General features: G+C 39.7%; 2 protein-coding genes across 7 annotated transcripts in view; one reads left to right on the forward strand and one right to left on the reverse strand.

Annotated features, from left to right (window-relative positions):
* KLHL7 (kelch like family member 7) overlaps nucleotides 1–10,937 on the forward strand; it is a 34,078-nt gene extending 23,141 nt beyond the window's left edge. For both annotated transcript variants that reach the window (XM_056519762.1, XM_056519761.1), the window contains exons 8-11: nucleotides 1,143–1,383; nucleotides 6,195–6,396; nucleotides 6,860–6,957; nucleotides 9,739–10,937. In XM_056519762.1, coding sequence (XP_056375737.1) covers nucleotides 1,143–1,383; nucleotides 6,195–6,396; nucleotides 6,860–6,957; nucleotides 9,739–10,022 — 825 coding nt within the window. In that variant the 3' untranslated portion in view covers nucleotides 10,023–10,937. The remainder of the gene's footprint in view (nucleotides 1–1,142; nucleotides 1,384–6,194; nucleotides 6,397–6,859; nucleotides 6,958–9,738) is intronic.
* Nucleotides 1–13,099, reverse strand: part of HYCC1 (hyccin PI4KA lipid kinase complex subunit 1) — a 369,003-nt gene that overhangs the window by 315,472 nt on the left and 40,432 nt on the right. The gene's annotated exons all lie outside the window — the stretch shown is intronic.

Here is a 13,099-nt window from a genome sequence, read left to right on the forward strand (position 1 = left end):
GGGATATGTCATTTAAACTTTTGATTACGGCATCTAAAGGGTCAATGGTGGATATGAGTGATCACGTCAATAGCAGCTGGTACTCCCCAGCTATAAAGCAAATCCAGATTCTGAGTCCCTTAGACTACAATATGTATATTTATGTCCTGTGTCCTTTAAGGGTTAAGAAGGAAACTATAATGTCACTATAGCTAAACGCGGTCCCTTACTAAATCTAAACATATTTCAGTGTCTATGAGGCCGAGACTGGATTCACACACAGTATTTTTGTCTTTTTTTTTATTTTTTTTTTTTTTTTGCTAAACCAGAAGTGGAACCGCTATAGAGAAAATTATATTGGAAAGATATGCATATTTTTCTGTGTTTTAAAGCCACGGCTGGTTTGGCTTAAAAGTAACTGAAATGCTGTGTGAACCCAACCTAAAAGTGCTGAAATTCCATGCTAGTAAAGCCAACCTTTAAAGGAGTACTGTGGTGGATAAAAGTACCTTTTAGTAGCTGTATGCTACAGCGGAAATTTTTTTCTTTTTGAATTTCTTTTTTGTCTTGTCCACAGTGCTCTCTGCTGACACCTGATGCCCGTGTCAGGAACTGTCCAGAGCAGGAGAAAATCCTCATAGCAAACATATGCTGCTCTGGACAGTTCCTGACACGGAAGAGGTGTCAGCAGAGAGCACTGTGGGCAAGACTTAAAAGAACAGAATTTCCTCTGTAGCATACAGCTGCTAAAAATTACTGGATGGGTAAAGATTTTTTTATTAGAAGTAATATACAAATCTGTGTAGCTTTCTGGCATTAGTTTATTTAAAAAAAAAATTAAAGTTTTCCACCGGAGTACCCCTTTAAGTTATAACAGCCATTTTTTGTATTTGTTGGATAATGTTCTGTGACAAAGGGAATATAGTTGTTAAATAGCTGTGCACTGAAGACAGTGCTTCCAGTGTATTCCAATCCAATGTCTTGTGTTTTCCAACTCTGTCCCATTGGTCTTATGTCAGGTTTACTTTCTTGCCATTCCAATATGCGTATCCTTTGCAATTTACCATGTATGTGAACATTTCCTCATGCAACTTGATTGTCTTATCTTATGGAATAATCTTCTTTTATAACATTGATTTTTTTTTTTGCTTTGTTTATGTCAGGATTATAATTGGTCTGATATCAGATGTCCCTTTGAGAAACGGCGGGATGCAGCATGTGTGTTTTGGGACAATGTTGTCTATATCTTGGGTGGTTCTCAGCTGTTTCCTATAAAGAGAATGGACTGCTACAATGTTGTGAAAGATTCATGGTATTCGAAACTGGGGCCTCCGACTCCTAGAGACAGCCTTGCTGCGTGTGCTGCTGAAGGCAAGATCTACACATCAGGAGGCTCAGAAGTGGGTGAGGATCAACTATAGAAATCTAAAGAGAGGCCATGAATTGAAAGTCCTTAAAGGGGTACTCCGCTGGAAACATCTTATCCCCTATCTAAATGATAGAGGATAAAATGTTAGATCATGGAGGTCCCGTCGCTGGGGACCCCCGCGATCTCCGGCGCAGAACCCGTCATTCGGTGCATGGCACGAACTCTGCTACGTACGCGATGATTGGCAATGCGGGCCTCCACACCCCTTCCATTCACGTCTATGGGAGGAGATGTGACGGCTATGTACTAACAGTCACGCCCCCCTCCCATAGACATGAATGGAAGGGGCGTGGCGTGACTTCACGAACACGGAAGCTTCAAGACTCCGGACACTTTCGCTGCCAAACCAGAGAGCGCAGGGGTTACCAGCGGCGGGACCCCCGCAATCTAACATCTTATCCCCTATCCTTTTGGATAGGGGATAAAATGTTTCACACGGAGTACCCCTTTAAACTTAAATCCTTAAAATCTATTTAAATCCGTGGATAACCTTTTGAAAAGCATGTCTTGTTCTGTAACTGTTTTTGTATGAAAGCACCTTCCCATAGGTGCTTATAAAAATATTACTATGTTTCTCTTCTCTAGCCTCTGCAGCATGTTGTATGAGCTTCTCTCTCTTTACACTCTAGCACAACCTATGTATGTGCTCTACTCTTTCTCCAGTCTGTGTAAGCTGTCCTGCAGGGTCTCTTTGAGCTGGGAGATAATTCATACTCCCTCCCAACTGCTATATCTAACCCTGAGAAGGCAGATCTGAAGTCCATCTTAGAGACTTAACTTTCTCTAAGTAGTGGCTAAATGGTAGGACACTTTTTTTTATGAAGTCTATTAAGAAAGTTGCCTTTGAATTCAGGAAACACATTACCAACAAGAAAAGAATTAGAGCTGTCCGTAGCCCCTTAACCCCTTAAGGACGCAGGACGTAAATGTTAAAGTAAAAAAAAAGTGAAAAATCCCCTCCCCCAATAAAAAAGTAAAGTCCGTTTTTTCCTATTTTACCCCCAAAAAGCGTAAAAAATTTTTTTATAGACATATTTGGTATCGCCGCGTGCGTAAATGTCCGAACTATTAAAATAAAATGTTATAAATCCCGTACGATTAACGGCGTGAACGAAAAAAAATAAAAGTCCAAAATTCCTACTTTTTTAATACATTTTATTTAAAAAAAAATTATTAAAAATGTATTAAGTTTTATATGCAAATGTGGTATCAAAAAAAAGTACAGATCATGGCGCAAAAAATGAGCCCCCATATCGCCGCTTATACGGAAAAATAAAAAAGTTAGGGGTCATCAAAATAAAGTGATTATAAACGTACTAATTTGGTTAAAAAGTTTGATTTTTTTTTAAGCGCGACAATAATATAAAAGTATGTAATAATGGGTATCATTTTAATCGTATTGACCCTCAGAATAAAGAACACACGTCATTTTTACCATAAATTGTACGGCGTGAAAACGAAACCTTCCAAAATTAGCAAAATTGCGTTTTTCGTTTTAATTTCCCCACAAAAAGTGTTTTTTGGTTGCGCCATACATTTTATGATATAATGAGTGATGTCATTACAAAGGACAACTGGTCGCGCAAAAAACAAGCCCTCATACTAGTCTGTGGATGAAAATATAAAAGAGTTATGATTTTTAGAAGGCGAGGAGGAAAAAATGAAAACTTCATTTTTTAAGGCCAAAATGGGCTGAGTCCTTAACCCCTTAACGACGCAGGACGTATATTTACGTCCTGCGCCGGCTCCCGCGATATGAAGCGGGATCGCGCCGCGATCCCGCATCATATCGCGTCGGTCCCGGCGCTAATCAACGGCCGGGACCCGCGGCTAATACCACACATCGCCGATCGCGGCGATGTGCGGTATTAACCCTTTAGAAGCGGCGGTCAAAGCTGACCGCCGCTTCTAAAGTGAAAGTGACCCGGCTGCTCAGTCGGGCTGTTCGGGACCGCCGCGGTGAAATCGCGGCGTCCCGAACAGCTGATCGGACACCAGGAGGGCTCTTACCTGCCTCCCCGGTGTCCGATCGACGAATGACTGCTCCGTGCCTGAGATCCAGGCAGGAGCAGTCAAGCGCCGATAATGCTGATCACAGGCGTGTTAATGCACGCCTGTGATCAGGATGAGAGATCAGTGTGTGCAGTGTTATAGGTCCCTATGGGACCTATAACACTGCAAAAAAAATGTAAAAAAAAAAGTGTTAATAAAGGTCATTTAACCCCTTCCCTAATAAAAGTTTGAATCACCCCCCTTTTCCCATAAAAAAAATAAAACAGTGTAAAAAAAATAAAAAATAAACATATGTGGTATCGCCGCGTGCGTAAATGTCCGAACTATAAAAATATATCATTAATTAAGCCGTACGGTCAATGGCGTACGCGCAAAAAAATTCCAAAGTCCAAAAAAGCGTATTTTGGTCACTTTTTATATCATTAAAAAATTAATAAAAAGTGATCAAAAAGTCCGATCAAAACAAAAATCATACCGATAAAAACTTCAGATCACGGCGCAAAAAATGAGCCCTCATACCGCCCCGTACGTGGAAAAATAAAAAAGTTATAGGGGTCAGAAGATGACATTTTTAAACGTATAAATTTTCCTGCATGTAGTTATGATTTTTTCCAGAAGTGCGACAAAATCAAACCTATATAAGTAGGGTATCATTTTAACCGTATTGACCTACAGAATAATGATAAGGTGTAATTTTTACCGAAATATGCACTGCGTAGAAACGAAAGCCCCCAAAAGTTACAAAATGGCGTTTTTTTTCGATTTTGTCGCACAATGATTTTTTTTTCCGTTTCACTGTGCATTTTTGGGTAAAATGACTAATGTCACTGCAAAGTAGAATTGGCGACGCAAAAAATAAGCCATAATATGGATTTTTAGGTGGAAAATTGAAAGGGTTATGATTTTTTAAAAGGTAAGGAGGAAAAAACGAAAGTGCAAAAACGGAAAAACCCTGAGTCCTTAAGGGGTTAAGGGGTTAAGGACCGGGTTTTTTTTTCCATTTTTGCACTTTCATTTTTTCCTCCTTACCTTTAAAAAAATCATAAGTCTTTCAATTTTGCATCTAAAAATCCATATGATGGCTTATTTTTTGTGCCACCAATCCTACTTTGTTATGAAATCAGTCATTTTACCCAAAAATCTACAGCAAAACGGAAAAAAAATCATTGTGAGACAAAATTAAAAAAAAAAATGCCATTTTGTAACTTTTGGGGGCTTCCGTTTCTACGCAGTAAATTTTTCTGTAAAAATGACACCTGATCTTTATTCTGTAGGTCCATACTATTAAAATGATACCCTACTTATATAGGTTTGATTTTGTTGTACTTCTGAAAAAAATCAAAAAATACATGCAGGAAAATTTATACGTTTAAAATTGTCATCTTCTGACCCCTATAACTTTTTTATTTTTATGCATATGGGGCGGTATGAGGGCTCATTTTTTGCACCATGATCTGAAGTTTTTAGCGGTACCATTTTTGCATTGATAGAACTTAGTGATCGCTTTTTATTCATTTTTTTTTCATGATATAAAAAGTGACCAAAAATGCACTATTTTGGAATTTGGAATTTTTTTGCGCGTACGCCATTGACCGTGCGGTTTTATTAATTATATATTTTTATACTTCGGACATTTCCGCACGCGGCGATACCACATGTGTTTATTTTTATTTACACAGTTTTTTTTTTTATTGGGAAAAGGGGGGTGATTCAAACTTTTATTAGGGAAGGGGTTAAATGATCTTTACTCACTTTTTTTTTCACTTATTTTTTTTGCAGTGTTATAGCTCCCATAGGGACCTATAACACTTCACACACTGATCTTTTACATTGTTCAATGGTTTCTCATAGGAAACCATTGATCAATGATTCTGCCACTTGACTGCTCATGCCTGGATCTCAGACACTGAGCAGTCATTCGTCGATCGGACACCTGGAGGCAAGGTAGGAGACCCTCCTTGTGTCCCAGATCTGTTCGGGATGCCGCGATTTCGCCGCGGCGGTCCCGAACAGACCCCTGAGCTAACCGGCAGTGATTTACTTTCACTTTAGACTCGGCGTTCAACTTTGAATGCCGCGTCTAAAGGGTTAATAGCTCGTGGCACCACGATCAGTGCTGCGCGCTATTAGCCACGGGTCCCGGCCGTTGTTAGAGATCGGGCCCGACCCGCTATGTTATAGAAAGAGAAAGGACTCAGGACGTACCGGTACGTCCTTGGTCCTTAAGAGGTTAAAGGGTGGAAAAATGTTTTTTAAATAAACTGGTTCTAGAAAGTTAAACAGATTTGTAAAAAAAAAATCATAATCCTTCCAGTACTTATCAGCTGCTGTATGCTCCACAGGAGGTTCTTTTCTTTTTACATTTCTTTTGCCTGACCACAGTGCTCTCTGCTGACGCCCCTGTCCGTGTCAGGAACAGTCCAGAGTAGGAGCAAACCCCATAGCAAACCTATCCTGCTCTGGACAGTTCCTGACACAGACAGAGGTGTCAGCAGAGAGCACTGTGGTCAGACAGAAAGGAAATTCAAACAGAAAAGAACTTCCTTTTGTAGTATACAGCAGCTGATTAGTACTGGAAGGATTAGGATTTTTAAATAGAAGTTTAACTTTCTGGCACCAGTTGATTAAAAAATAAATAAAAACACTATAGAAGTGTAGAACTATTATGTGTACATGGAAAGGTATGACTGTCATGCAGTCCTTGCTATATTCATCTTACATATTTATTCTTTTCACATCTCATCCTCAATTTCTAATTCTTCTTTATTTAAAGGGAATTCTGCTTTGTACTTGTTTGAATGCTATGACACCAGGACTGAAAGTTGGCACACAAAGCCCAGCATGCTTACCCAGCGTTGCAGTCATGGAATGGTGGAGGCCAATGGGCTGATCTATGTCTGTGGAGGCAGCTTAGGAAACAATGTGTCTGGGAGGGTGCTGAACTGCTGTGAAGTCTATGACCCAACTACAGAAACGTATGTATGCTTAGAAAGATTTGTATGACCATAAAGGGAACATTTATATAAACTTGTGCCAGCGCCTATTCAAAATAACAGATGTAAATGTCCACCTTTTGAGCACCATTGTTTTTTTAGGTTTAAAATTCTTATTTTTAAAATTGTCTTAGGAGTACTAGGAGCTGCTTCCTGTCATAAAGCTATAGAGCTTAAGGAAACAATTCTGGATCGCTACAGCCAACACCAGGGAGAGCTTAGCAACTTACTGCAGACAGATTTGAGTTTACTGTAAGCTGTATAATATATATTTATTACGTGCTTTACTTTTCATTGTATAGTCTGCATTAAATGTCTGACATTAATGGTAGATCCACTGTGATTATTTAAGCTGTACTATTTGTATGTAGGGACTTTGATTTACCCATTTCCATTCATGTTTATAATATTCCATAAATGCTCCTTTTTTCTTTTACTCCAATAGGTGGACAGAACTCTGCCCAATGATTGAAGCTCGTAAAAACCACGGACTGGTGTTTGTTAAAGACAAAATATTTGCAATTGGTGGACAGAATGGATTGGGTATGATAAGTAGAACACTCGCTGTTCTTTGGACATTGGTTATAAATCAAGTAGAGCTAATGCAATAGAATGTCTTATTTCAGGCAACAATGGCATTCACAACCCCTTCCTGCTCCATGATGTTAATAGTACTGTATAGTTCCTGCATATTGGTGTAATATTATGGGTTATTCATATATACACACACACATATATAATATATTATATATATTCCACTCCCCAACCCTGTATAATTATATCACATGTTGAAGGCAGCATCAACATACGATGCTTTTTTATGTCGGGCCATCGCATAAACGGCTATCCGGCAGCGCAGACTGCTTCAGCTGCCACTGAATAGCCATTTTCTGTGCACCGTGTGGTCCGCTGACGATCACTTACCTGTCCTCGGGCTCCGGAGCGTCCTCTTCGGGATCCCCTCCATCGTCGGCGCTCTCCATCGACGTCATCACGTCGCTGAACACGCCGTCCTGTCATCCAATAGGAGCAGTGTGCGTAACTATGTGATGGAGGCGATAGAGAGCGCGGTTGGCAGGGAAGCAGAGGCCTTGCCGGAGTGTCGGGGACGCGGCGACAGTGATGGAAGGCGGTGACGATCCGGAGCAGCGGGGACACGTGAGAATAGCCTCCAATACCAGTGGTCTTCAACCTGCGGACCTCTCTCATCGAGAAAAACATTGTACAAGGAATGGGTTCTTCTTCTTAGGTGCCCAGAAATCACTGTATTAATAGAATTCCTGGGCCAATTCTCTCAGCTGATGGCTCTATTGTCCACACAGGAGACCACTAGAGCTGTCTGTCATAGGTGAGAGGAGCGTCTGGGAACACTCTCTAAATACAGAGCGCTCTGGGCACCTAACAAGTAGAGCCCATCTCTTTGAACTCTGTTCATGACAAAGACCACATGTATGACTCAACTCCACTCCCCAAACTTTGTATACGTCAGGTCCGCTTTTAGTTCATTTTATCGTCATGAATCGGCACCTGCCATGACGTGTACATACTACCTTTGGCGTTCCCTGCTGTCTAAGATCCCAACAGTGGGGTACAAATGACTTCTATTTAAAAATCTTAATCCTTCCAGTACTTGTCAGCTGCTATATACTCCACAGGAAGTTATTTTCTTTCTGAATTTCTTTTCTGTCTGACACAGTGCTCTCTGCTGACACCTCTGTCCATTTTAGGAACTGTCTATAGCAGGATAGGTTTGCTATGGGGATTTGCTCCTACTCTGGACAGTTCCTAAAATGGACAGAGGTGTCAGCAGAGAGCACTGTGGTCATACAAAAGAAATAAAAAATAAAAAGGACTTCCTCTTGAACATACAGCAGCTGATGAGTACTGGAAGGGTTAGGATTTTTAAATATAAGTAATTTACACATGTGTTTTACTTTCTGGCGCCAGTTGGTAAAAAAAAAAAGTTTTCCAGTTGAGTACCCCTTTAACGACACATGACGTAAATGTACGTCCTGGTGATGTGGTACTTAACGCACCAGGACGTACATTTACGTCCTGAGCATAACCGCAGGCATTGGAGCGATGGATCGCAGCCAGGGACCCGCCGGTAATGGCGGACACCCGCGATCCCGCGGATGTCCGCCATTAATCCCTCAGATGCCGTGATCAATACAGATCACGGCATCTGCAGCATCGCGGTCACTTAACAGGATGATCGGATCGCCCACAGCGCTGCCGTGGCGATCCGATCATCCTGCACGGTAGACGGAGGTCCCCTCACCTGGCTCCGCTGCCTTCGGGGAGTCTTCTGCTCTGATCTGCCTTCCCGCAGACCAGAGCAGAAGATGACCGATAACCCTGATCAGTGCTATGTCCTATACATAGCACTGAACAGGATTAGCAATCGAATGGTTGCTATAAATAGTCCCCTATGGGCACTGTAAAAGTAAAATAATAAAGTAATAAAAAATGTGAAAATCCCCCTCCCCCAATAAAAACGTAAATTGTCCCATTTTCACTATTTTACCCCCAAAAAGTGTAAAAAAAATAAAATAAAATATTTTATATACATATCTGGTATCGCCGCGTGCTTAAATATCCGAACTATTAAAATAAAATTAAAATGATCCCGTACGGTGAACGGCGTGAACGTAAAAAAAAAAAGTCCAAAATAGCTGCTTTTTTATAACATTTTATTCCCAAAAAAATTAATAAATGTAATAAAAGTTTTGTATAAGAAAATATGGTATTAATAAAAAGTACAGATCACGGCGCAAAAAATGAGCCCTCATACCACCGCTTATACGGAAAAATGAAAAAGTTATAGGCCTTCAAAATAGGGGGATTTTAAACGTACTAATTTGGTTAAAAAGTTTGCGATTTTTTTTTTTTTAAGCGCAACAGTAATAGAAAAGTGTATAATTATGGGTATCATTTTAATCGTATTGACCCAGAGAATAAAGAACACGTCATTTTTACCATAAATTTTAAGGGGTGAAAACAAAACCTTCCAAAATTTGCAAAATTGCGGTTTTCTTTTAAATTTCTCCACACAAATAGTATTTTTTTGGTTGCGCCATACATTTTATGGTAAAGTGAGTGATGGCATTACAACTGACAACTAGTCGCGCAAAAAACAAGCCCTCATACTAGTCTGTGGATGAAAATATAAAAGAGTTATGATTTTTTGAAGGGGAGGAGGAAAAAATGAAAAATGTAAAAATAAAATTGTCTTAGTCCTTAAGGTCCAAATGGGCTGAGTCCTTAAGGGGTTAATCTTATTAATATGAGAGTTCTGAATGCTTTGTTTCTGTCATTCTTTAGGTGGCCTAGACAGCGTTGAGTACTATGATATAAAACTCAATGAATGGAAGATGGTGTCCCCCATGCCTTGGAAAGGGGTCACTGTGAAGTGTGCAGCGGTGGGGTCCATCATTTATGTTCTGGCCGGATTTCAGGGAGTGGGCCGTTTGGGACATATTCTTGAATACAATACGGAGACAGATAAATGGATTGCCAATTCTAAAGTCCGAGCCTTTCCTGTGACCAGCTGTCTGATCTGTGTGGTGGACACTTGTGGGGCAAATGAGGAGACTCTGGAAACTTGAATATCCGTGATGTGTTGTCTGCACCTTGTAAATGACTTATGCTATTTATGAAACTATAACTTTTAAGGTTCTTATCTGAGGTATTCATTCTGTTGTTCATTACGGAGTTCATCAGAGAAGACCATGGCGTAGACCTGTGGATTGTGCTTCATCACATTCTATTTTATTTTTCTCTTGTCACTTGCAGGTGCATTACAGTGGGCAGTATACACTACAGTTTCTTTAGTAGAAAACCAGGTTGTGATATTACTTAATATAAACTGTTAAAGAGTTCCTGTCACAAAACAATCTTTTCTAAACTAGCTCAGATGATATTCCCTAACTACTCCTAACACCCCTCCCACCCTTTAAAAAGTTTTTTCCGATCTTTAAAAAGCTCTGTTTCTTACCTGTGATCTTGCTCACGTAGCGCAAGCCCCGGGCTGGAAAAAGTCTGCGTTCCCCAGTAGGCGCAATGTCACTGAAGCCTGCTAGGAGACAACTTATGCCCTCAGACTGTCCTGGCTGTAGTAGGAGAGTTCGGACTCATGCCAGGCGAGCATGAGTCCAAGCTCTATAACAGACTTGTGGGTGGGACATGTAGGGAGACCCCTAGTGGTCATTTTTGAAAATTAAAATACACATAGAAATACAAATTTTATTTTTTAATTTTTTTTAAATACATGAAATTAGAAAGTTGTTAGGAATACAGTAATGTACAAAATATCAAAAGTTTTTTTTGATGACAGGTACTCTTTAAAAGGTAGTAAACATGGTGCACCTGCTTCAGTATTTGTACCTGTCCTGGTGCCCTGAGATGGACTTTTAAGTATCTAGGAAGCTGTGTTGTCTGTTTGTTTACAGATTGTTACAGTTCCTTTTTTATGTTTCCATTTCTGTTATTTTTAAATATAAACATCCATTTCTCTGTTCTTCTATTTCTGTCTGGTAACTGATCAACTTGCAAACTAAGTTCACATGTTATTTGAGGGTGCATTCACACACGACTGATCCGCTGAAGTTGTAAAATCCACAGTTGCGTATATGTAACTGTGACTTTTACAAGCCAATCCGTATGTACTTTTGACTGACATGTCAATTACGTGATTGTCTTGTAAAATATGCAACTACGGATTTTACAACTGTAGATCCGCAAATCCGCAACTTGAAATTAGCCACAGATTTGGTGTGTGTTTGAATAAACCCATAAAAATACTATGGCAATGTCATAGTTTGGCTGATATGGCCAGAAACCACCAAAAGCATTCATATACATGGTATAGAGCTGGGACAACTATGGAGCAATATGGCTTACACTTAAAGGGTACATTCACACCTGCAGATTTGCTTACGTTTCCTGCTGCGAGTTTGAATGGGGGGGGGGGAGCCTCTCCGCAGCAGATTTGTAGCAACATAGTTTCCTCAGTGGACAATCCGCTGCAGACCCTATTGACTTGAGAGGGTTATGCGGTGGATTTTCAGCATCGGAGATTCCACTGCCAAAAATTTGCCGCGGACAGCTTATCCCCATTCAAACTTGCAGCGGGAAACATGCTGCGAGTTCCCAAGAATATCCATCCGTGTGAACATACCCTAAAAAGGAGGTTTCGAAGCCTGGAATCCAGACACTTTAACCCTTTTAACACTTTTGTATTTTAATTCTTTCCTCCTTGGCTTCTAAAAGTCAAACTTGCTTATTATTTGTCTAAAAAGCGGTCACAGGGTTAGATTTTTATTTTTTTGCTGTAACCTTAAGTTTATCTTGATACCAAATTGGGATAGATGTGACTTTTTGATGTCTTTTTTTTATGGGATGTGAGGTAACAAAAAACATTCTGGCATCTCTTTATGGCACTAAGGGGATCAATAAAGTTACATTTCAGTACTGAATGATACCAATTAGGTTTGTTTTATTTTTATTTTTTTGTTCAGATTTTTTTTTTATAATTGGAAAGCAAGGATTTTAGCTTTCATTATAGGGGGGGGGGGTCCATTTATATCTTAAAGAAAACCTTTTTTTTTCTTCAGATGGATAAATATGGAAATGCCTAAAATGTAACTTTTAATAAATAGTTTGTAAAAAAAAAAAAAAAAAAATGGTGGACACTGGGTCCCGGACAGAATACGAGGAAATCTCAATGAGTCAGGTACCTCGCACCAGGAGGGCGGTGAGGTACCTGACTCATTGTGATCGTCACACTGTTGACCATTATTCATACTCTTTAACTGTACCTATCTAGGTTTTCTCATGTTCTGTCTGGGACCACCATTGTCGCCCCTGGTTTAACTAAAGATTAGCATATCTTTACACTGATACTTGTTGAGTTTTATGCATTTATTAAAAGTTATGTTTTAGCCACTTCCATATATATATATATTTTTTTAACAATTGCTATTGATTATTGAGGAAGCTGTCTTCATACAGTGCTTTATGGTCGTTGCCATTGTATGAGCTTTCGTCAATGGTCAGCATAGGTGACCTGTTTAAAGCTTTACACCCCCATACCTGGCAAGCCGCAGTGCTGTGTTCTGATCTTTTTATATTATAGCCAATGTTTTCTTTTCAGCAATTTGTTATACAGAAGCTCTGCTGTGGCATTGGACTAGACAGGTTTGTCTTCATTCTTAACACTCATCATTCATCCTTTGTCACCAGTTGACCTTGGACTGCCGTTTCTTGCTACTAACTATAGTATAGCATACTGAGAACACGAAAATTCCAGCCATTTTGGAAATGCTCTAACTCTGTCATCTAGCCATTGGTATCTGGCCTTTGTCAAATTTTTTTCAATCCTGATACTTTTTAAAGCTTTCAACACATTACTATCATTAGCTGACTGTCCACTTGCTGCCTTATATATCTTTCCTCTTGACCGGTGCAATTGTCACCAGATAATCAATGTTCATTATAGCAAAGGTCAAATGTTATGGCTGATTGGTGTACAGATTAAAGCTACACAATAATTTTGCTCATGAGACACGCACTGCAACATTGCATTGGAAGATTGACCATATGTTTTGGCCTCTTACTTGATACAACCGTGACAAATCCAAGCCTGTTGAATTTTTGATAATTGGTCACAAGTTTGACTTTACTA

Source organism: Hyla sarda, chromosome 5 (assembly GCF_029499605.1).
Source record: "Hyla sarda isolate aHylSar1 chromosome 5, aHylSar1.hap1, whole genome shotgun sequence".
NCBI lineage: Eukaryota > Metazoa > Chordata > Amphibia > Anura > Hylidae > Hyla > Hyla sarda.